General features: G+C 42.5%; 2 protein-coding genes across 2 annotated transcripts; both read left to right on the top strand.

Moving 5' to 3' along the window:
• The first annotated feature begins 1114 nt into the window (after positions 1-1114).
• On the top strand, positions 1115-21989 carry erbb2 (erb-b2 receptor tyrosine kinase 2). The gene is made up of 27 exons (XM_031842866.1): positions 1115-1403; positions 6615-6766; positions 6908-7088; positions 7291-7455; positions 8299-8364; positions 8482-8597; positions 8712-8853; positions 9184-9312; positions 10649-10790; positions 11547-11620; positions 11925-12015; positions 13176-13378; positions 13743-13872; positions 14887-14977; positions 15178-15332; positions 15416-15463; positions 15578-15716; positions 15855-15977; positions 16068-16166; positions 16246-16431; positions 16683-16838; positions 16924-16999; positions 17254-17400; positions 17564-17661; positions 17843-18034; positions 18156-18534; positions 18620-21989. The coding sequence occupies exons 1-27, from the start codon at positions 1328-1330 to the stop codon at positions 18985-18987; spliced, it is 3924 nt and encodes a 1307-aa protein (XP_031698726.1). The 5' UTR covers positions 1115-1327; the 3' UTR covers positions 18988-21989.
• Positions 21990-23305: 1316 nt separating this feature from the next.
• Positions 23306-24181, top strand: LOC116381104 (uracil nucleotide/cysteinyl leukotriene receptor-like). The gene has a single exon (XM_031842944.1). The coding sequence runs from the start codon at positions 23306-23308 to the stop codon at positions 24179-24181; it is 876 nt and encodes a 291-aa protein (XP_031698804.1).
• Positions 24182-25290: the final 1109 nt, after the last annotated feature.

The raw sequence follows: 25290 nt of genomic DNA, 5'->3' as shown, positions 1-25290 counted from the left end.
CACACACACACACACACACACACACACACACACACACACACACACACGATTGAATTGGAAAACATAAACAGCATGACATTAAATAAACAGATAGGAGGCCTAATATGTGAGGGGGGATTGAGGGAGACCAGATGAAGTGTGTGAATGAGTATTTAATGGATTATTGTAAAAACAGTTTGGCCTTCATGCTCTGAAACAATCTTTTTTCACCCCCAACTTTTATACATAAAGTAAAGGAGCTGAGTACTTCTTCAGCTACGGGTGTTTGGTTTGTCATATCTCCTAACTTGATCACTTCACTGGTGATGATAGTTTTAAGGGTGCCAAGCAGACATGTTTGTTTTGAGACATAAAAACTTAATCTGCTTTGAATGGCATTTTTTTATTTGTAAGTCAAATTTCCTGGTGAAGAAATGTTAATGATACGATATATTTGTCTTGGACTCAATTGCTGCACACATGAAAAGACACATAACATATTGTCTTATCATAGCTGCCTCTATAGTAGAAAATAAACAGACAAACAAGGCAACATCTCCTAAAGCACATTACAACTACATCCTACGCAAACAGATAAGAACAAGCAACATATTGTACGACAGACGCATTATATAATATTCATCCAGAATCAACACATATATAGATATCATTAATTTCAAAAGTCCAATAACTGGACACAAAATGTCTCCTACTTTAGACGTACATTCTGAATGAATGTCCACTCGTGGCTTCAAGTTTCACATTGTTTTGTAAATTGAACCATGATTGGCCCCAAAAACTAGTTATGATGTCACTAAATCATCTGCTGAGTACAGAGGAACTTTTCCTCTTCAGCAGGTGAATGTTGAAAACACCTTTCTGGTGTCACATCAATCTGCACAGCGAAGCTCAAACATCCAAGTGAAGCAACAAAAAGCAAAACACATTGTTGAGCGAATTGGCGCTTTACAAATTGCAAACTAGGATGCAATGTACTAGTTAGATAGTAATGTACTAGTTAGATAGTAATGTACTAGTTAGATAGTTAGAGCAGCACTGCCCTGCAGAAAACAGTGTGAAGTGAGGGCGAGCTGAGTCAACCTGCCACTCCCCGCTCAGGCCTTCGCGGGAGCGCGCGCATCCGTTCCTGCGCGCTGTCACGCTTTACTACCAACAGGCACGAAAATTCCAGGGAGGAAGTCACTGAGATTGAGAAACGAACAACAACTCCAAAAAGGTGCCAGGAAACAAAAAACCTGGAGACGAGGACAAGTTCCGACTACGTGCCGTCCTCATTGGGAACAGTAGAAACTTTGGAACATGGACTAGAGGCGCCGGGTCGCAGCAGATGGAGGCGGCGAGAAGTTTGGTGTTTGTCGGGGCCGTGCTGCTCGGGGTGACGGCGAGCGCGCTGGGCAGAGAAGGTGGGTAACTTTCACGGCTCGTCTCGCCTTTTATTAATGGCTCCCCCCTGTTTGCTAATACAGACACTCCGTCTGCATGGCATAGACGAGGAGAACACGCGGGTTGTGTGTGAGTAGATGTGTGAAGCTTCAGCTCGGCCCTAAGAGAGTGATATTTCTAGCTACGACCACATTCCTCCGCGAGCTCCCCGTCCTCTCTCTCACCGCTGAGGCTCGTGGGATTCATGAGGGGGGAAATAAAATCACACCTGTCACAAAGTAGCCGGAACCCACATTTCCTGTTTTGACTAAAACTGTCTCACGTAGCACATTTTGTCGCACAAATAAACACTTCTAAAACATAGTAGTAGTAGTAGTAGTAGTGGTAGTAGTAGTGAAACGGGTCAGACATTTGAGAACCTGCTTTTGCAGCTCGGGGACACTGCGAGACGGCGGCGCGTGCAGGAGAGGACGTTAGGCTGGTTTTGCTTTTACGCGTAAACAAAAACAAACCAACAACAGACCGGGCATTGTGTGGCAAGGATCACGTCGATGTCAATTATTCGCTTCTGGCTCTAAAGACGACATTGTCTGATAGAGGGCCACTTGGACCTTGAGTGCATGCCAGTAAAACAAGAGCTAACCGAAAGTGCAAACAAGTTGCATATTTGCAAGAAAGTCCTACATTTAAATTTGCATCACATATAAGTAGAACTATGCTAAAAGGCCAAACATCTCATGATTCTGTAATACTGAAGAAAAACATTCAGGACTCAAAAGAGAAGAAAGCAATTTGAACAAGTTACTTCGGGCTCCATGAGAGAGATATATATATATATATATATATATATATATATATATATATATATATAATTTCTCATTTATTGACGCTTTATAGGCCAAACAGTTCATCTCAATAATGGTTATTTGCAGCTGTCGTTTGCAGTCATGCTTACATAAGCCTCCATATTGATAGAGATGTGTTTTTAAGTGGAGTCCGATATCAATAAGCCGGGTCACATGCTTTTAAAAACATTTAATAAGCTAATGGCAAACATATTGACATCAATAACCTTCCAACATGTGCTTTATTGACACGTACCTAACAGCGTTTATCGACATAGGCCAGTGCATGACAACATGAAATATCGCCACGTCTGAGTTTGGGATGATGTCATCTTTACCTCTAAAAAGACTAATATGAGTCAAAGATATTGTAGTGAAGCTTCTGTGTCTTTTATTAGCTGCTACCCCCAGCACTGCTACACACACACACACACACACACACACACACACACACACACACACACAAAGCCAATAGTCACAGGTGAAGTGATTTCCAAACACAACTGCATTGTTGGTGGGAACAGGTCGGTGCACTTTACTCCACAGTGTTGATCTCTGAAGCATCGGTTCAGCGTGAGTGCTGTTATTGGTCTGTAGCAGCTGTTTGCAGCAATGCATCATGCACAAGTCTTACTTTCAGTGACAAAGTATTGTTTTATGTCACACACACACACACACACACACACACACCCACACACACACCCTGTGGCCGAGAAGTGATTCCAAAGGTCAGCGGTTGTGTTTCGTGTTTTTTCTTCCATATTGTGATCGAATTATTTCAACAGCCCGCTCCTGTGTGAGAACATATTGTGTGTTTTGTGTTCGGTGGCCTCAGTGTCCACAGAGCTCATGTCCTCGTCACACTCTACTGCACCTATTGAGTGGAGATCCCTGTGAAGTGATTAAGTCCTCCTGGATCGGTGGCAGGTTAGCTCAGCCGGCTGTGACTCCCCAGTCTCAGCTGCGTGCAAGGGATCTGACTTTTAGCAAGTAATGATCATTTCAGCTCAGTATTATCATCGATACTTTAAGTAGAATTAAATCTTGATAAAAATGAATGATACAGAAAGCTCTGTATCATTTTTTTATTTAGTTTGCAGCACTTTCTCCCCAGAAGGTAATTGGTCTTTTGTGACAAACTCATTGTAAATGGTGCCTGATTATTATACCAGTCTGTGGAGTGAGAACTTAAGCAAATGCTAATTACGATCTTGCACAAAATTAAATCCGATATCGTTTTTTGAAAACGTATTATTTTTCACTTAGCATCCCCGTAGAGTTCATAGAGTTCATTGCAATAACATATATATTGCAATGCAGTATATTAATACTTGAATAATAGAGTTGTGTGTATTGAATATTGTGGTTGTGCAGCTTTGGTTGGGACAACATACCAGTATTTCTAGTTCATATATCGATGCAATCATAAAACATTGACGGATTCTAGATTCAGGTTATAGATTATAATCTATAGCCTGAATCTATAGATCAGAGTTTCCGCTTATGTATGATGTAACTTTAATCGTGACACACAATCTGGTTCTCTGAATAAACAAAGAAATCGTACAGAAATCAGATTTCCCCCAATATACTTTAGATTGCAAGTACATTTAAATTATTTTTAAAACTGTAGTTACTGAATGTGTAAACGTATGCAGGAGATATTCTGTGTTTGTGATTGATTGTGCATCACACGGTGAGTGAGTGAGGAGCTGGTGTGTGCGGCTCCAGTACGGTATAGGATCCTGTTCTGCTCGTCTGTTGAGCAATACCTGTTTGTTTTTCCTCCTCGTCCATAGAGCGAAGAGGAAGAAAGAATGTTTTCAGGGAGGTTTGGAAGAAATGTGAAGTTCACGCAGGACACGCTAGGATTAGCATTGTGTTAGAATTAGGACTGACACGTTAAATCTGAGGGATGTGAACTGAAGACCTGTTGGATCAGCTCGTTGTGTTTGTGTTGAGCTTTGCAGGGATCTGATCCAGAGGAGAGGCTGCAGGCTTTTCCACCGTGGTTCGGTCTAACTCCCGCAGTAGCCTCACTGCCACTGTGTTTCTGTCACTTGCTGTACACACACACACACACACACACACTGGTAAACACACACTCCCTGTGCTAACTGGCACGCTGCCACACACACAGGTGTGGCTTCAAGCTGGCTTTCAGTTTTGCAGAAAGTCCTAAGAAGCACACTGGTGCAAGGCACTTAAACTCGCCACTTCTTCTCTTACAGGAAGCCAGATTAAGATCAAGTCTGTATCAATTCTTACACGACACACTCTGATCTGAAGGCATCGACATTGTTCCACTCTGTTTGCACCAAACAATGACAGATATATATATATATATATATATCGCCACATGCACACCTTCCAGACTTCAGTGTGTGTGCTTGGATGTCTGTGGCAGTCATTAGTTGTGTAGACAACCTTCTGGACACAGAGATGGTCTTGTGTTCTGGGGGCTTTTTGAATTATCACTGAACTACAACCTGGTTTTTCTTTATCCCCCGGCCCCCCAACTCACTGGTATGTCATCTTCTGGATATGCAAAGACACATTCCTGTGAAATGACACTTTCCAGAGTCCAAAGAGAGTTGTGCAACGACTCATGCACTAACCTGACAGGAGGGAATGAATGGGGGGGAAAGAGGGGAAATTTTAAAAAACTTGACTCTCAAAGCAACTAATAAAGAAGATGTAGTGATTGAATTTGAAAGAGGAAGGCGGTGATGGTGACAGTGGGCAGATAGAGCAAAGTAAGTGATAAAAGAGTATTTTGGGCTACAGGGATGGAGGGGGGGGGCAGCTCCTCACAAAGGCCACGCATGCACACACGCAGCCGTTGCTGAGAGACTTTTGGAGAGCAAACAATGAGGGAATAAAAGGAGAGGAAGCTGAGAACTGGCTTAACACACACTTTCTAGAAATGGAAAATGTGCTCCGTTGTGCTCCCTGTTACGGCACATTTACTGAACCCCCAGAGCCGGAGCCGGCCGTGTTGTTTGTGTTTGCGTGTGGTAGTTTATGTCAATCACAGAGTTTCAGGGAGTCAGATTTTGTTTCTGTTTAGATATCCTGTCCTGTTAAAAAATGATTTAAATGCGGGAGAATAAAAGCACGACTCCCTATCTTGGCCCGACATGTCAAACTATTTTCCATGATGACATTGCTGAGGGAGGCAGTGATTAGTCATTTGATTTGATATCTGACACAACGACTGGGTGTGTATTTCTGGCTGTCACTCTATTAATCATAGAGCCATTGGCTGCAGTAGCTGTCAGATTCTAACGTGGAACTTGTTTACTTGCAGCTACTTTTTGTTTTGCAGTGGATCAAGTTGTGAGTGTCAGCTGTCACCGGGAGACTTTACACACGGCAGACGCACGTACGCGATAAGAACACGTCAAGACGTGTTCTTATCAATCTTCTCATCTTCTCAAGAGCAGACACCTTCTGAACTTTGTTGAACCCCGGTGTATCATGGGAATTGGCCTCCTGCAGCCTGCCAGTGCTTCCTATTCCTCTGATTATATATGTCCGTCCATCGAGCTGTGCTTTCCAAAAGGAGGGACGGAGATAGCATGGGGGGGGGGGGGTCTATAATCAGGAGAAAGGGGTTGACTATTGAAGGGCTGTTGGAAGGGGGCCAGAGGAAGTCATTTATAACCTCAGCAGAGGCGGGACTGTCCGCTGTGTGACTGTCTGCTAAAGCATGGGAGCTATGTATGTGTGTGTGTGTGTGTGTGTGTGTGCGAGAGCCCCTGTGAATTGTGTGACCCTGAATGTAACGCGTGTGTGACCCACTGTGGGGAATCTGCTGCCAGTGGAAACTGTATCATGTACAGTAAGAGACAAGACTGCAGCAGCGCATGTGGTTTGTATTTCAGAGGAACCGTTGAAGGCCACTCGTAAACGGTTACACAGTCGAGATATGTGGAGTCCTTAAAGCCTCCATTATTTGGAGCTTGAACATGTAGGCTAACACAAAGTCTGTAACTATAAATGTGCAGCACGCCTTCTAAGGTCTAACGGATGGAAGTTTGAAAGCATTTAAAAAGGAAAAAGGCTACGCTGACGATATTTAATCAACAGGGTCTGCTCTGTGTTTATCACTTATTTATCACAGAATAAGTGAGTGCTGCAATAAACCTAAATCACATTTTGTTGTACTACTCCAGAAATTAAAGCAACAACTATTTGTTATATTTTATATTTTTAATATAATGCTTTCTTTCCAAATGATTTTGAATGATGGTAAAATATCATTAGCTATAAAACATCATGAATGTTGAGCAATGAGTTTTACATGGAGGATGAAGTTGGGATCCTTTGATATTTGTGTATACAGTATATGTATATGTATAATAATGTATATCTGTGTTGCAGTGTGCCTGGGTACAGACATGAAGCTGACCTTGCCCTCCAGCCTGGACAATCACTACGAGACCCTGAAGCTGCTCTACACCGGCTGTAAGGTGGTCCACGGGAACCTGGAGATCACACACCTGAATGGAAACCCTGACCTCTCCTTCCTACAGGTATATATGTCTGTTTATATAAGATGGAATTAAATAAAGACAAAAACAAGGATTCAGTTGCTTCATTTTTTATTGGCGGTCCACTTGTTTTTATTGCCACAACAGACTCATCCTTTAGTTTTCTCCTCACCTCTTCTTCAGGGCATCGTGGAGGTTCAGGGCTATGTACTCGTAGCTCATGTGTCCGTGAGTCTGTTGCCTTTAGACAACCTTCGGATCATAAGAGGCAGCCAGCTGTACAACTCCAGCTACGCGCTGGCTGTGCTGGATAACACTCTGGGCGGACAGGGGCTCAGGACGCTCCGGCTTCGTAGCCTCACAGGTAGGATGATAGCATAGTGGAGCTAACAGTTGATGCCCAAACCCAGTATGAACTGACTGAACTTGACTGGGGTTGGGACTGAATGATTGATTTGTTTTATTATTATCTTAAAGGTGTTTAGTCCCCTCCTTTCATCCGGCATCTGTTATCTACTGTATCAATGACTCGATAACCTCCTCTTATGTATCGTCTCCCCCTGCAGAGATCCTGTTGGGTGCGGTGTATATTTGGGGGAACCCCCAGCTGTGCTTCCCAGACCCCCAGAACATTGTTTGGAGGGACGTTTTGGACAAGCAGAACTCCGCCAGGGTGCACCAACTGCAGCCTGGCGGAGTTCTCCACCGACTGCAGCCTCGGGCCACTGAATGTGAGCAGCTGATGGATGCGTTAAAATGTTGAACTTGTTTCTTGTGTGCCACAGTAAATACAAAACAGCAGACGGGGCAGCACAGGATGTTAATGCATGTCTTAAACAACACTAACGCTGTGGCCCTAGACTCCATGGATACACTTTCATGACTCCTAATTGTCCGATACTGACTCAAACAGCTGGATCGGGTATCGGTGACAATGGGGCCGATCTATTCAATTCAAATCTGTGTTTGTATACATTATATACTGGTATTTGAATTCTAGTTCAGGCTTGACAAATTTGTTGCTGTAATTTTGAAGATTTCTTTCAACAAGTTTCTGATGGACGATTTATTATTTTAATAACAAACAATTCAGTCAATTTAAATCCATGTATTTATTTGTTACTTTTTTTTTACAAAGTTAGGAGAGCCTGATAATCATAAAATAATGATCCCAGTCTTTTCCACAAGTTAAGCTTGCAGCTTATCAATCAAACACGGGTGTCAGATCAGTGTGATATCGGCCAATACCCAAAGCCCAGGAATCGCTATCAGTAATAAGTCCGATCGGTGCGTCCCTGCTTAATACCTTACAAACTAATGACATTTCCATCATCCTTACCTGTACTTTGTGTTTAGCGCTAATTAGCATGCTAACAGGCTAAACTAAGACGGTGAACCTGGCGAAGTTGAACTGGTAAACCTCATTATGTTAGCATTGTCACTTGAGCACGTTAGCATTTCTGTTCTCATCAATTCGACCATCCGACTAGCAGTTCCGATGAAGTATGCTGGCGGCTTGAGTGCAGATGTGGACTCGGCTCTCCTCATTTGTTGTCTTGTCTCCTCCTGCACAGGTCCAAGTTGTTCCTCTGTTTGTGAGGAAAGCTGCTGGGGAGAAACTGCACAGGACTGCCAGACCTGTGAGTTAACATCATACGCAGAGTATGACATTGACACTATTTGGTTTTCAGTGGAAAACTTCCAGAGCAGGTGAAAGTACAGCTGAAAATGTTCACTTTTTCCATCTTTGTTCACAGTGACTCATATTAATTGTGCGCTTGGCTGTCAGCGGTGTAAAGGTACCCAGTCTCACGACTGCTGTCACATGCAGTGTGCTGCTGGATGCACAGGACCCAAAGACTCAGACTGTCTGGTAAAATACAAACTCCCGCACGCATTCAACATATACTTGTTGTGTTCACTGTAATCTCATTATGTCTGTTGTCATTTCTGCAGTAACGTGTTTTCTTATTCCTCTTCTCTCCAGGCTTGCCGCCACTTCAACGACAGCGGCGTGTGTAAGGAAAACTGTCCTCCCCCCAATATCTACGACCCGGTCACCTTTCAGACCAAACCCAACCCAAACAAGAAGTTCAACTTTGGAGCCACCTGCGTCAAGACGTGTCCTTGTGAGTCCTTGTTTTTTTCATGAAAGCGATACAACACAGCGCTCAGCTGGTGGCCACTATGCAGCTCCACCGGTGCAAACTGCCGATTAAGCGTCTTGCTGTAGGGCGCAATGACGATAGCAGATGCTGAATGGAGGGGGGAGGAGAAATAGATTATTTATTCAGTTTTCATGCCAAGGTTTCCACACATACAGAGGGATTCCAACCTGGCAGTATCACAATCAAATCCCTGCTACTTGAACGCTTTAGGCTACCAGCTTCCCATTTCATCATAATTAATTAATTTTCTTTTTGCTGCAAACTTTGAACACTTTGTCTCCCTGTCTGCAGATAACTATCTGGCTATGGAAGTGGCTTGTACTTTGAATTGTCCAATAGCCAACCAGGAAGTTGTCATCGCCCGCCCTGATGGAAACGAGATGCAGAAATGTGAAAAGTGTGAAGGAGACTGTCCCAAAGGTAGGAGTCATTGTGTGTTTGTGGATACATTAGCATTAAAACACAATACATTGTTTACATACACTCAATGGCCACTTTATTATGTTCACCAGAACACCTATAACTTGCCATTTGACAAAGACTAATCATCTGAAACTGGTTCCACAAATACAACAAGAGCATCTTTTGAATGTGGTGGAACAGGAGATTCGCAGCATGAGTATGAAGCCACCGAATGTGCAGCAACTGTGTAATGCGACCAAGTCAACATGGAGCAGAATCTGAAAGGAATGCTTTCTGCACCTAGTCGAGTCAATGCCAGGAAGAATGCAGAGCAAAGAGGGCTCGTACCTGGTGTTCTAGAGGTTTTACTTAATTAAGTGGCTAATGAGTGTAAACAGGGGAAAACAATTTCATACTATGTGGCTAAAATGTTGCATAACGTTCATACGTAATGTTGTGATGTAATTTAAATGATGTATTCTCTACGTGCATGACATGGCGCTTCAGTACAACTGATAATGATTTGTGCCGCACGCACTGCTCTGTTCTGTTGCATCACATGCTGACTACGGTGCAATGTGAACCAACCTGTTTCTGTAGTACCTTGTTGTTTTCGTCACCTGCGGTTTGTCTCGTGAATCGGGACATTTACATAAGTTCGTAACATGTGGATCATTTCTTTTTACTGAGTGGAGTTAACTGGATTACGCGATAATCCTGCTTCGTGAGACCGAGCCCAGCTATCGCATAATCTCAATTTGTGTTGCATAAATTTAATTTAATTTCTGGCCTTAGTTGGGACTTCTTTTGCTAATAAACATGTTAAATGCAGACTTTTAAAAAAATTCATTCAATCACTAAACTCAAATTTTTCAACTATGTAAAGATGCATACGTTTATACACTAAGACCAGACAAGGCTGATCAAGGAAAGCTCAGTTAGTATTAGTGTCACGATGCTGGAATTACTAACTTTGATACAATAACTTGACAAATATTGATATTCGACACCATTTTCAATTACACACTTCATAAGTTCAACTGTTTTTACAAGACACACCCTCCATTCATCAACATTGCTAGAGGCACCAGAAAGGGCTGTCAAACAATTTGCCAATCACCTTACATCCTTGTTGTGATACACATGTACTATATACTACATACACATATACTACATACTATATACTACATATTATATACTTTATACTATATACGATATTTCATTCTACGCTGATGATATCATGGTTTATATGGAGATTGGTTCATCATTCTTTTCCTCTCAAGTTGGACATCCGGCTAAATTTCTGGATTTAAGATGAATTGGTTATAATCCGTTGTCATGGTTTGTATTGCAGTGTGTTATGGTCTGGGTAGGGACAACCTGGGCGTCATGGACAACCACGGCGTCACCATGGTAACATCTACTAACGTGGAGCGGTTCAACAAGTGTAAGAAGATCTTTGGTAGTCTGGCCTTCCTCCCGCAGAGCTTTGAATGGTAAGATAATCAATAACTAGATAAATAATAAGTAACATAAATACAGTTTTAGCTCACAAAGGTTTTTTTTAGAAATTACAAAATAAAGTCACAAACTCAATTTAACCCGTACAATCATACGTGCACTTTAGTAACCACAAATAGCAGCTTTATGCCCAAGACTTCATACTGCCACAGAGCCACATCCCTCGAGTTCAGCCTTTCAAATATTTGAGTTTACAGCAACATTTGTGAAGTTTCTTTGTCTAAGTCGAGGGGAAAGTCGCCACCAAAGCCAAAGACTTTAGATTCTGCGACTCAAATGTACTTCAAACCTAGACGTAAATGGGTTTTTTATGTTTACAAAGAGCAAAATAACTGCTTTTGCGGGTTTTCTCCTCCTCATGATTATTTGATTTAATAGAATCAAATTGATTCGGAATAGAGACATATACTGTATATTCACACAATACAGAATCATTTATTTACAGTAATGATATATACAGTGTATATCTCCGTGGATTTTAAGTTAAAGATTGGTGGATCGGCCTACATGACACCAACCGAAGCTCAGATCCCAAATCCCTGATAAATTATCTTGTGTCTGTTTTCTGACTAGGGTTCAGTGAAAGTGTTCAATGTAAACAAATAGAGCTAACCTGCACCGCTGGATATTGTATCAGTGAACAGAGATTTGACAAAGTGCAACAATCAAATTGTATATTGCCTCTTGCTGTGTGAAAGTTGTCACTTAAACGTAACGCTGTCATTGTCCAGGGACCCTGTGAGCGACACATCAGGTCTGACCGTCGAGCAGCTGAGCAGCTTCAAGAACCTGGAGGAGATTACAGGTACTGAACACTGAGGACAACAGGAAGGAAGTGTTTGTTCAATCCTTTTTTAAGCTTTTACCAAGAAAATGAAATTGGGTTATTATTCTGTTTTAAATTGTATTTTATTTATAGTTAAGTTAGACAGAGAAAATGTAAATACAAATAAAATACATGTGCAAGTGAGGTAGAATCCCACTACGGGCTTATCTAAAACATCTCACCTAAAAAAGATAGAATTGATATACATATCAGGTATTCAGGTTTTCCATATAAAACCATGTAGAAGCTATACAGAGCATACCATGCCTCCTCTATTTTGCAGGTTATTTGTACATTGATGCCTGGCCACAGAATTGGACAAACCTGAGTGTGTTTGAGAACCTGAAGGTGATCAGAGGCAGGATGCTCTACAAGTAAGACTTCTAAACTGTCTGACTGACGCGTCTGTCTTTCTTTTCTCTGCATGTTTGTATATTAATCATACTGTCCTAAAATCAACACTCCCTCACACTGCTGTATTTTTTTTCCCCCATGTGATTTTTTTTTAATTGCGTAAGTATGATATCGATGTCTTTTTTATTATTCTTTTTCTAATAAAAGATAATTTTTATGGATTATATTATCAACAAACCCCAAAACAACCTGGAAACAAATAGTAGACCCATTATTCATATTTATTTTCTCATATATGATATGATGTGGAGCTGGATGTGGTTCACACCTTGGAAAGCTTTCCCACTGAGGAAAAAAATGCAAAGAATTATAATAATAAAACTAAGATATTCATTCAAATCAATGTAGAGCATCTGTTTCTTTCTGTGTGGTGCGTCTCACCACATGCCACTTTCCTGATGTCCGTCCACCCACATAGGGTCTTTGTTTGTGCTTTGATTGTTTCTCTTTTTCACGTTTGTGTTTTCGGTTCAGTTGAGGCAGTTTGTTCACTTTCAGGGTTATAAAGGCTAATTATTAGCCAGCACAACCAACCTCCAACTTGCAGCATACTCCAACCAGGATAACAGTCTATGGCAGACTATCTAGTGTAGCACGCTCAAGCTTGGTCAAAGTGACAAATGTGAGATCTGCTTGTCTGACAACAAGATTTGACATGATGGGCCGTTGTTTTGGGTAATTCATTTTAATTAAAAGAACAGTCTTGTTTCTTTATCGTAATTATAGTGTCGCTGTTTTTCTTTCATATTTCCTCAGCTGAGATTACACTTTAAAACCTATTTTCACACTTGCTCGTGAATAGATATAGTATAGATTACAGTTGTACTACTTGTTGTTGAACCTCTCCATGATACAGAGTCGGATCTTGTATGTATGACTTGGGATTCCCCCACAATTTTTAACCAAATTTGAAAACAAAAGATAAACATTCTTAGATCGGTCGAGGCTGGTTTGGTTTGATCTCTTCACAGTATTAAAATGTATCAAATAATATTGGGATACAGCATTGTTAGTGAGTGTATTTTATTTAAAAAAAAGATATCATTATTAATGGACAGACTTTAGAAAATTGACTCCTGCCGTTTATTTCTGGTCACTCACAACCTCTCTTTCTGGTCAGGGGTGTGTTTTCGATGGCCATCCAGAATCTACACATCCGGTCTCTTGGGTTGCGTTCACTACGCAGCGTCAGCGGAGGTTTGGTCCTGCTACACAACAATTCCCAGCTGTGCTACACCAATTCACTGCCCTGGGACAGTCTGCTCCACCCCAGCCAGGGACCTCAACGCATCATCAGCCAGAACCAGGACACCCAACTCTGTGGTGGGTGAACGCACTAATGCGATGCCAAGGTCCATTAAAGATACTGTGGGTTACACTTTGATCAGCCACTTGTCACTTTATCCAAGTTACATATCTCGGCCTGATACTAGTGTCAATTCCATTTATTGACCCACAGAAATCCAACTGCAGAAAATACATTTTTCTGAATTGCATTTGAATCAACATGCATGGCTGTTGTTGCTTGGTACATTTGCAATTGATGAAAACGTTGGCACTTGTCTGCAGAGTACTCCTTGAGGGTTTCTCTGTGATTTTCCTCATTGAAACTTTTTACAGTGATAGTGAGCAGGAGAGTCCAGTAGAAAGTACAGTGTGCATCTGTTTTCTCTGCATCTGTTTTCAGAGGAAGAGGGGCGTGTTTGTCACCTGCTGTGCGAGGGGGGCTGCTGGGGGCCGGGGCCCAGCCAGTGTGCGTCCTGCAAGGCTTTCCAACGCGGCACTGAGTGCGTGGAGCAGTGTGACATCAATCAGGGGTATGAATGTTTCTGTTTGTGTGGGTGTGGCTGCACTAAATCAATAGCAAAGCCAAGTGATAATGTTCCATATAATACAGTACACTGTGTATCATAATCCCCAAACTAATCATGTATTGGCCTAAAGTAAAAATGTGAACAGGTGGATTTAGGGGTTAATTTGATGTCACAAATGTCAAAGGAGTCACAATAAATCAATCGGAAAGCTTTTAACTTAAATTGCGCCCTTAAGCAACTCTAGGTCAATGACAAAGTTAATGCATGTGATAACTTTCTTTGAAGAGTAACTAATAGAGGTGCAACAGATCATCAAACTCACGGTTCAGATCGGATCGGCGACTGTTGAAATACTAAAATATGTTTTTTCACTTTCTTGCTGATAGTAAGATGAGAAGATTAACACCACTCTCATGCCTGTATGTTAAATAGTAAGCTATAAACAGCAGCCAGTTAGCATAGCTTAGCATAAAGACTGGAAACAGTGGGAAACAGCTAGCTTGACTGTCCAAAGATAACACAATCCTGCTATAAGCACCTCGAAATCTCACCAACTGACACGTTTGTTTAATACGTATAAAACACAAAGCGTAAAATGACTTTGGGTTCTATCGGAGGGTTCTGCCTGACTATTTCTAAGCTAATGCTAGCTGTAGCTTCATATTTACTGCACTGATGAGAGACTGGTATCGATATTTCATCTAACTCTCAACGAGAGAGCAAATAAGTGTATTTTCCAAAATGTCAAAAGATTTGTTTGACATAAGAATGTCTTAATATGGTCATAATACGATCAATCATAGTTGTTAAACAATAATAAACATTGTTGTCCAGCCCTTTGTGAGAACAAGTTACCCTTAGCAGCAGGTCATCTGGTGAGGCTAACACTGTTATTTGCAGCGGGGGCCCCCTTTCTAAAAATGTTTGTCCTTATGACGCTTGAGATAGAAGCATCCAACAAATGCCAGACTGTGTTGTGGGACGTTATGTTGAATCCCCGCTGTGCTTGTGTTGCAGGTCTATCCGTGAATACACAGACGGATCTGTGTGTGTTGCCTGTCACGCAGAGTGTCGACCTCTCAATGGCTCTGCTTCCTGTCATGGCCCGGTAAGATGCTCACGCCGCCAAATGTGTTCAATCATTGCCAGAAGAAGAAGAAGAAAAAAAGATAGTTGAAAATAATCATTAGTTGCCCCCTTAAGTAAATATTCTAAATAAATTCCCACCATTATACCTGTGTGTAAGTGTGCAAACCGTTGTGTGCTGTTTATAAATGCACTTAAATACTTCTCTCTGTGTGTCTTCAGCGTGCAGAACATTGTTCAGAGTGTCGTAAATTCCAGGACGGTGAGTTTTGTGTGGATCATTGTCCCAGCGGTGTGAAGGAGGATCAGCAAACCGTGTGGAAGTACAGCAACGCCACAGGACACTGTCTGTCCTGCAACACCAACTGCACGCTGTCGTAAGTGGACACGCATCACAAACACAGGCACGGACTGCTCACACAGTGAGAATGATTTCACACCCGGCGCTTGTGTGTTTCAGCTGCACTGTGATGGATGACAGAGGCTGCCCCGTTGACACCAGGACAGGGTGAGCGGTCTCAACTGTTTCAGATACTTGAATGATGATGGTGGTGGTGGTGGTGGTGGTGGATTTTCTCAGGGCTTCTTTTGAGGATTAGTTGAACTGTTTTTCTCTGTTTAGACCGGGTACAACCATCGCGGCTGCAGTGGGTGGAGTGGTGCTCTTCTTCATCCTGCTCGCTCTACTGGTCTTCTATCTGAGGAGACAGAAGAAGCTCAGGAGGAAGGAGACGATGAGGAGGATCCTGCAAGAACATGAGGTGGGCACCGAGCACCATCGCATAAGTTGTAAACAGAGACGCCCGTTGTGTGTAGGGCAACATGTAGTCCTTAGGTTCCCCTTGGGTGTTGTAGTTTGTCATGAAGGAATCTGCCATCTGCTTCCTCCATGCTTACAGCTTGTGGAGCCTCTAACACCCAGCGGTGCGTCACCCAATCAGGCTCAGATGCGCATCCTGAAGGAGACTGAGTTGAAAAAACTCAGGGTGCTGGGTGCAGGGGCCTTCGGTACTGTTTACAAGGTATGTGGTCCAGTTCTTTAAAAGTACCTTTTATATTTAGCTCTCCATCTTTTGGTGAGTTTTTGAGTGTTTTCCATTGTTTTGTTTCAGGGAGTGTGGGCTCCTGATGGGGAAAATGTGAAAATACCAGTGGCCATCAAGGTGTTACGAGAGAACACCTCGCCAAAGGCCAATAAAGAGATCCTCGATGTGAGTGAAAGCCAATTAGACACAGTTACATGAATACAGTTCTCAACCCCATTAGCATCTTTCCTCTGTCTTCCCACAGGAGGCCTATGTGATGGCGGGAGTGGCCAGCCCCTATGTGTGCCGTCTGCTGGGGATTTGTCTGACCTCCACGGTGCAGCTGGTCACTCAGCTGATGCCGTACGGCTGCCTCCTCGACTACGTCAGGGAGAACAAGGACCGCATCGGCTCCCGGTTCCTCCTCAACTGGTGTGTCCAGATCGCCAAGGTATTTAAACGAGTCATCATCTTTGTGCTCTGCATCTGATTTAGGTGCACATACTTGATCTACTGCTTGTAATAGTAGACGTAAACGTCTTTATTCTGAATGTCGCTGTTGATATCTCGTCTTATGTTTCCTTTCAAATTTTTGTGGTATCAGCTTGTGTATTTGTGGACACATGGGTTTGTGGGTGATGGATCTGTGTGTGTGTGTGTGTGTGTGTGTGTGTGTGTGTGTGTGTGTGTGTTGGTTTGTAGGGGATGAGTTATCTGGAGGATGTCCGGCTGGTCCACAGGGATTTAGCCGCCCGCAATGTTCTGGTCAAGAACCCAAACCACGTAAAGATCACCGACTTCGGTCTGGCCCGTCTGCTCGATATCGACGAGACTGAGTATCACGCTGATGGAGGGAAGGTAAGATGTCTGTGGCTGTAGGAGCGTCTGCACTGGGGACGTTCACAGTGGTTTACAGATTTGAACTGCTGCTCTCTGTTTCAAGGTTCCGATTAAATGGATGGCTCTGGAGTCTATTCTGCACAGGAGGTTCACTCATCAGAGTGACGTCTGGAGCTACGGTCAGTATCACTCAGCTCATTGCATTACAGGCATAATGGGCATACTTTTCCTTTTTTAGCAAGTAAGGTTTTAGGAAAGTGTTAAATCATGATAAATGTTTGCTTAAATTGGTGTTTAGCTTTAATTTATGACACACAGATTTTAAATATAGCTTAGTCTCATGCCAGACAACTTTCCATGTGCTCATAATAAGTGATGTAATTTTCATTTGGCTAGATATTTTATTTAATGTAATCGGACATTTCATTCCCAGGTGTGACGGTCTGGGAGCTGATGACGTTTGGGGCTAAACCCTACGACATGATCCCAGCAAGAGAAATCCCCGAGGTCTTAGAGGGAGGAGAACGGCTCCCCCAGCCCCTCATCTGCACCATCGATGTCTACATGATCATGGTCAAATGTTAGTAGTTTGTTTGTGTCTCAAGGTTTAATCGTATTCAGTAAATCAACAGTATCATTCATAGGGGAACTGTACATGATTATTTGTCATTATGACATGTCCCTAACAGAGTTGATATATTAAGATGATTGATTGACATCTGATTTCTATGTTTGGACGGCAGGTTGGATGATCGACCCGGACAGCAGACCGCGGTTCAAAGATCTTGTGAGCGAATTTAGTGATATGGCCAAAGATCCCCCTCGCTATGTAGTCATTCAGGTATGTGAACATGTGTTTCATGTTGCAGATGTTTTACTTTTTGTGACTGTGCTCGCAGTGCATGATCACGTAATGGTCATGTCATTTAGTAGCATGTTAGTTGTCTAAAGCGTAGATGTTCTATGTCCATGGGGATAAATAAAACGTGTTTTATTTAAACTTGTTGTTCTTTCTCTCGCAGAACGACGAGCAGATGAGCATGTCCATCCCAGTGGACAGCCAGTTTTTCCGGATGCTTCTGGAGGAGGAAGGGAACAACATGAGGGAACTGCTGGATGCCGAGGAGTATCTGGTGCCTCAGCCAAACCACTTCTCCAGGACCCAGGTAGACGGGGTTCAAGCCAACGGGCCGTCCAGACACCAGTCATACAGGGTCAGTGTCCAGTATTCAACCCTCACCTTCCTCTTCCTTCACACAGCCGCCTGGGAGCCTTTGAGTGGCTGAATTCACCTTCTTGTCTATTTCTCATTCATTTCTCCCGTCTGTCCAGCAGAGCAGAGATCAGGGTTTAGACGTTGAGCCCTCTGTCACCGGCGGCCCTCGGAGCATGTACTCCTCCCTGAGCACCATTGGCCGCAGCCAGTACCCTACCTTACCCTCAGGAGCCAGCACCTCCAACGGCATATGGATTCCTCAGTACCCATCTCTGGCTCGCAGCCCGTCGGCCGGGGGCCAATCTGACTCGGTCTTCCTGGACGACCCTCCAGATGACCCCTCGCTGCTCCCGGCCAGCCCCGGACGCTACTGCAAAGACCCCACCTACTCCAACGGGAGCCAGGGTGACCTGGAGATAGACGGGCCAAATGGCTTTCATCCTCCTCATCACCTTCATCACTCATTGCCCAGACGGAATCATATTCATGCCTTGCCAGGTGAGCCAAGAGAAAAATGAAGCGTTTGATAATTCAATGGTGTCTTGTTTTGTTCTGACTTTTCTTTCTCCCTCCATCTGTTTAGAGTACGTCAACCAGGAGGTTCAGGATCTCAGGCCGGGGATTCCCGAGCGGCCCAGCACGCTGCCCCGTAAAGTCTCCAAAGCAGACCGACGCCTCCCTAACGGCCTGTGCTCCGGTCACAGCGTGGAAAACACAAGATACTTGGTCCCTGCGAGTGCCGGGGCCGCCACCTCTCCAGCCTTCGACAACCAGTACTACATGGACCTCGGGGCCAAAGCCAACGCTGTAGCCGGGGCGGCAGCAGCGGACGGTCCTGAGGCACTGCAGAGAGACGGACGAGTGCCCAGGCACATGAACGGGTTTGTGACCCCCACGGCAGAGAATCCAGAGTATCTGGGACTAGCGGACACCTGGAGCGGACATACTTGAGGAGGGGGACTGGGAGTGAAGTGATGAACTCAAGAGGAGTCACAGCTTGTGTTCTACTGAGGAAAAACGAGGTGTGAGAGAACGGGAAGATTGATATTGGGAATAGTACACCCGAATCCAAACCGGTAGAGGTTGTGACACTCCATGACACCGAGTAGCATTAATCTGGTGTCTGTGGCATCGTTTGTATTCCTGTCTTTCTCTCAGCAATCTTTGCTCTCAGTGTGACTATTAAGTGCCAAAAAAAGAAGTTCACTCAGCCTCTGTGTATATATCTCAGTACTGGATGAGCAAAGGAGTTTACACTAGTCCAAACCAACGAGGTACGAGAAGGGTCTGATTATCACAGAATCAAACCGCTGACTGGATTAACGAATGCAGATTTTCATTTTTTTTTTAAATGTCGATTTAACTTGTTTAGTGGATGTTTGTACCACACATGAAGCATTTTCGTACGTCCTTCGGTCCCCTCGTGCTATATGTTGTTCCGTATGCTACTCAGCCCAGCTAAACGGAGCAGAAAACGTAGAGAGCGCTTTGACAAAGTCAGCCGTGATATGTATTGAAGGTGGTGTTTAGTATTCTGGTCACTTTGTCTCTGACCTGATGGGGGTCTTCAACACACTCAAAGCCATTTTGTTTTGGCCAGAGAATGGCCCTCAGCCCATCTGGCCAGTAAACATGCACCCTGAGAGAAAGGCATCCTGTATGGAGAAGACAGAGGCATTGTGCCACACTGATGTATGTGCTGGTTGGTGTCTTGGCTGCAGCTACTTTGTGGTACAACGGATGAGATAAGAGGTGCTTGCAGACTGAGCATCTAAGCTGCAAAAATCCCCAAAATGTATATTTTTTGTTTTAATGACAAAGCGTATGTGTCGGTACGTTAGAGCTAACTGTTGAGGGATTTAAAGTTTGTGAAGATCGTGTGCATTTGGAGCTACGCACAATGCACTCCATAGTACACACTGCATATGTCCCCCAGGCTTGTGTTATCACAATGAGCTTTTTGATTTTGTTGGCCTTTCACTGTGCAAGAAAGCATTACAAGCTATTGGTGAGTATATTCCACAAGAAGTGAAGAATTTGCATGTATCTGTACGTGTTCGCCTCCCTTTTTATAGAACAAACGGCAGTTCTGCTGTTCGTGAGCAACACACTCGCCATCCAGAGCCGAATGTGAAACCGAGGAGGCGAAAAACATCGGTTTGGATAATCAATGCATGGCTCAAATTCCACTCCGCGAGAAACACTGGCATCCCAGTTAATAATCAACGGCGTTTTTTTTCTCTTCATGTTAACTGGTGTTGGGGCAGGGGGAGGTCAGAACTAAGTCAATGGAGCCATTGTCCGACCCTCATGTCCACGTAGGAAAGACGGCTCTCGCCCCAACTCGTGTCCCAACGACTTGATGTTGTCTCAGCTTTTGAAAAGAGAGAACTACAGAGTTTGGAGAATGTGGTTCAGTGTTTGGAGCTCAAAATCCTGAAACGACTCTCCATCAACACACCAGTTTTACTCAGAAAGTCTTTTATCTTGATGTTCTCATACGGGTTTTGAAGAGTTTTGTTCCAGAAAAAGGATCTCTAAAAGTTCAACCTGATTTTGTGTAACAATTACATAAAAATAACATGTTATGAAATCATTATATGTTCTTATTTTAACACCCTCAACTATCATAAACTAACATTGTTTAGAATGGAATTATTATCGAGTGATAAGATTCACATAACTGTTGTTTTGTTTCCATATATAATGAATATACAGCATCGTTTTTTGGAATGAAAGCCTTCACATGTGTCGTTGCTGTCAGGTGAACGCCTCATATCTCCACATACTGTAAGGAAAAGATGAATAAAACTCAAATGTATTTTTTGCATTTTCTCAAGACACAGAGGCTTGTAACTCTTACATTGAAGTTTTACTTTCAGGAGTTGCGTTTTAAGAACATCAACCGTAGGGTTTTTAAGTCATTTGGGGATTCTAAAACAAAACATTGAGTACCTCCACTCATCACCGCTACTGGAGATGCAGGTTATTACAGGATCGTAACAATGTTAAAGCACAGCTCACATGTGTTCCCGCCTCCTTAAGAATGTGATATTTCCTGGATGTTATGAAACCTTCTATACAATCACAAATAATGTGCTGGTGTTTACACTGTAGTGTTGTTTTGTATAAATTGTTCATTTTCGATGTTGCACGTGTGCGACACATGACCCGGGACTCTCACGGATGAGGGGCTGATCTGCCTGCTGTCCTCCTTAAAAGCCATGTGTGTCGTTTCTCGAGTTTGTTTTGGCATAAAACTATTGTGTATTAAAGCTGCACAGAGCCTGAGGATTGGCTCTGGTTGTTGGTTTACAGTAACACCTGAAATCTTCCTGCCATTCTCCCTGTTGAATTGTTCTTGTCAAAATAATGAAGCGGGATCAGCTTTCTGATTAAAATCAACTAAATGTCGCTAAAGTAAATTGTTGTTTGTCCCTATTTAAATTATGAGATTGAGCAGAAGCGTAAGCTGAATGAAAAGTGTTTAAAAAAGTCTCAAATGAGACCGACGCAAGAAACTCTGCGTGTGTTCCTCCAGGAATAAGCCTGGTTTAACTAACCAGAGTGTGCTGAAGGTTTTCTAAAATTAAGTATCTGTGATTCACGTTTTGAAGAAAATGTATCTTTTTTACTTTCCATGTGAATATTTGTTTACCTTTCACAGTTTGTGTGATTGTGACAGGACATGAATAATAACCATTTTATTGGGAGTTTTTTTTTTTTTTTTTTAAATGCATTTTTTCTTATTTGTTCAGTAAGTCCCACAATGTAAATGTGTAGTATATATAAATAAAAACAATCACTATGGTAGCTAGTTTGATTGAACACATTGTGACAAGTTGCTCTTTTGGGAGGTGGGAGTAAATCCAAAAGAAAATATTTTATGAAGAAATGGTCATTTTATATGGAATTGTTTGCAGATGTGTGTGTGTCATTAAAAGCATATAAAACACTTTAAACTCCCAATGTTGTCTAAATCTTTACAGTGAGTGAACAATTAGATGTTTCTGTATTTGGTTTTCTTTCCTCTCATTTTCTAACTCAGTGAACTGGATTAAATTCTGACCTCGGCACTGATGGGAAATAGGCCCATTATATAGTGAAGATTCCTTGACAAAAATAATCCTCTCCGATTTTATTGTCGTTGTCGTTAAGTGTCAATAACCCTGTTATTACCTGCACAGGCAGATACTGATTTAATTAATTAATTAAGTTTTGTTTGTCTAAAATGCAAATTAGTGTTCCACACATAAGGAGACTTGAAAACTCAGACATAATGCACTGCAGGTTACTGCCACCCAGTGACGGTAACTGGAACTACAACAACCTTTATGTAAAGAAAGAGGACGAGAGAGCCAATTGTATTAGTTTGGATACTTTCACTCATGTTTAACAGATCACTTGGTTTTTGCTGTTTTTTTACCCTCATAAGGGAACATATTTAGCCACCTCTTCCTTTTGCTTTCAACTGATTCAGTACAAACAGTGTATTTATGGGTACTCAGTATTCTTTAATATAATATATAATCTTTAAGAATACAGAGTAAGCCTACTCTGCAACTAGAGTTGCGCAATCTTTATTTGTAACAACTTAAACCTCCAGTCTTTCCCTTTAATTTCTCCTTTGAGTGGCTTTAAAGTTGTATAGATTATTTTCTCACTGACAGTACGATCAGCTTCTTCAAGCTCTTCATTGAAGCTGCATGATGTTTACACTCTAAAATCTTCAAACCTAAGCCCGTTCAATGGCAGCACCATTTAATCAAATATACTTGCTGTCTTGTGTTTTTTAATTATGTTGAGCATTTTTTTATGTGTTGTTCTGGCGGTTTAAGAGACATTTGACCTTTAACCTCTAACTATACCATGGGCAGAGAAAACTGAATTTTAACAGATCACATCACAATAACTCATAAACCATGTACTTCAAAGAGCACATTAACTGATAGAATCTGCAAAACCTGGAGTCAGCTGGTTTTTTTGTTTATTAGTACTGACCATGATTGAAAAATGATCCTCAATGTTTGCATATTCAAAACACAATTTACATAATGATACACAAATTGACTGCTTCATTACAAAGTCTTGTCCAAAAATAAGGTCAGATCCTCAAAGTAAAAGGGCAAATAAACAGATTGTGACGTTTACGTCAAGGGAAAAAACTGGAAATTAGTTTGGATTTTTATTTGCCTCAGTGTCTCGTGTGTTCCTGTTTTATTTCAGGTAAAGGCAATCACTGATCAAGGTGTCACTGCCGGTAAGAAAAATGTTTCTCCATGTGCATCCTCGCTCTCAGAATCTAACCTTCAACTTCAGCGAGCCTTCGGGGGAAATGTTGGGACACTGTGGAGACATGATGGCAGGCATTATGGCCTGGGCTGCTCTCAGCGCTCTCTTCTCTCTGGTGGGATGTCCTGCGTGTGTCGCTGTTCTCTGGGAACTGTACCGAAGACACAAAGCAGTCTCCCCCGTCTCCCCCAACGACGTCTTCATGCTCAACCTCACCATCATGGACTTGGTCTTCTTGCTTTTTGTCCCGTTCGGGCTGTGTAACTTCCTCCTGTGGCACATGAGGACCATTCAATTGTTGAGCAATTTTTTGTATGCCTTGAACCTGGCTGGACGACCTCTTTTAACGGCGTGTATCTGTCTGGACTGCCTCCTGGCTGTGGTCTACCCTGTCACCTACCACTCAAGGAAGAGTCTGACTCCCCGGTTCCTCATGGCTGCTGTCGCGTGGACCATCACAGCGGCTCAAGGAATCACCTCCACGGCCGTGGAGGAGCTGAACCACAGCGCCTGGGCCATGTTTGTGTACGTCATAGCGCTGCCCATCATTATCACATGTGATGTCTTCATCCTCAGGAATCTGAAGAAGTCCCTCCGTGCTGGGGGAGACCTCCACCCCATGAAGAAGAAGGCTCTCCAGATCATCACCAACAGCATTGTCATGACCGTCACCTCGTACGTCCCTCCGGTGCTGGCGTACATCCTGGGGGATCTGATTATCAGTGATGACCAAGTGTATGAATGCTTTTTAGCAATACCTATCCTGATACTCCCGACTGCAGGGAGTGTGATCATGCCTCTGCTCTATTTGAGGAATCTGGGGAATTTGAAGGGCCCCTGCTGTTTGGTGTAACAGTTTAGAAGGAACAATCTGTTTCCAGTCATCAATCAAGGGAGCCTCAGGTTTAAACTGATCTTGCTTGCATCATGATAAAACACATGTAAAGTAACAGAATGGGACTTGTGAGATAAAATCACAATAAATTGAATTCATTTCACAGGTGAGATTAAAATATTAAAACAATGAGGCAAAATTCTGTCATTGATAGAGATAAATCTATTTTTGTTAAATACTCTTTAAAAATCACTTGTGACATCTTCAGAACAGTATGTAAATGTTTTTTGTTAATGCCTGCACACCTGTATGAGTACAACTGTCACGAAAGATGAACCTGCCCGCCATCGTCATTTACATTTGTAATATGATCATCATGCACCAGGAACCAAATGTAAATCTATCGTGCGAAAATAAGTCTTTGACTTTGATGTGCTTGTGAATAGCAGGAGGATTTTTTCCTCACGTTTATGGGCTTTTCATTACTTTTGTAAGATTAATGTCTCAGTCGAAGGTATTGAAAATTATAGGGAATTATACACCCAGTACAGAGTCTTTCTCGATTACAACGCTAATAGTTTTAATAGTTTTCTTCTGATGTGTATTTAAAAAACAATAGAATTGTATTTTTTACTCATTTAATTTGTTATCCATTGTTCATGGCTTAGTACGAGTACTGTTAATTCTGAAATGTTTTAGGTTTCTTTCTATCCAGACAAAAGCTCCATCGGTAACTCTAAAGCAGCCTAGCTATAGTTTACCTTTAGAAAATGACACCAGTCATCCCATCTCTCAGTACCACCTCAGCTGGGTTGTCAGTGTCCGTCTGTTCTCGAATATGGAGGAACTGTGGTTTACTGGTTGGCTGTTAACTGGAGAAGAGCTAGTTGAGCAAGGCAGTGGACCCTTATACCTACACTGTATAGACGCTGCCCACTGCTCCTACATTAGTGAGTTAGCTGAGTTAAAAGTAGACTAAACTTCACCGTGTGCTGTGCTGTGAACAATAAATTGATTTACATTACATTCAATAATCAAAACAAACTGAGTTCAATGGCTTTATTGTCTGTTTTACTTTGTAACTATTGATTTCTAATCACAATATCAACATTCATTTGAATATACAG

The sequence above is a fragment of the Anarrhichthys ocellatus genome, unplaced genomic scaffold, assembly GCF_004355925.1.
Source record: "Anarrhichthys ocellatus isolate YVR2014 unplaced genomic scaffold, GSC_Weel_1.0 scaffold4, whole genome shotgun sequence".
In the NCBI taxonomy this organism is placed as follows: Eukaryota; Metazoa; Chordata; class Actinopteri; order Perciformes; family Anarhichadidae; genus Anarrhichthys; species Anarrhichthys ocellatus.
This window is presented reverse-complemented; position numbering and strand designations above follow the sequence as displayed.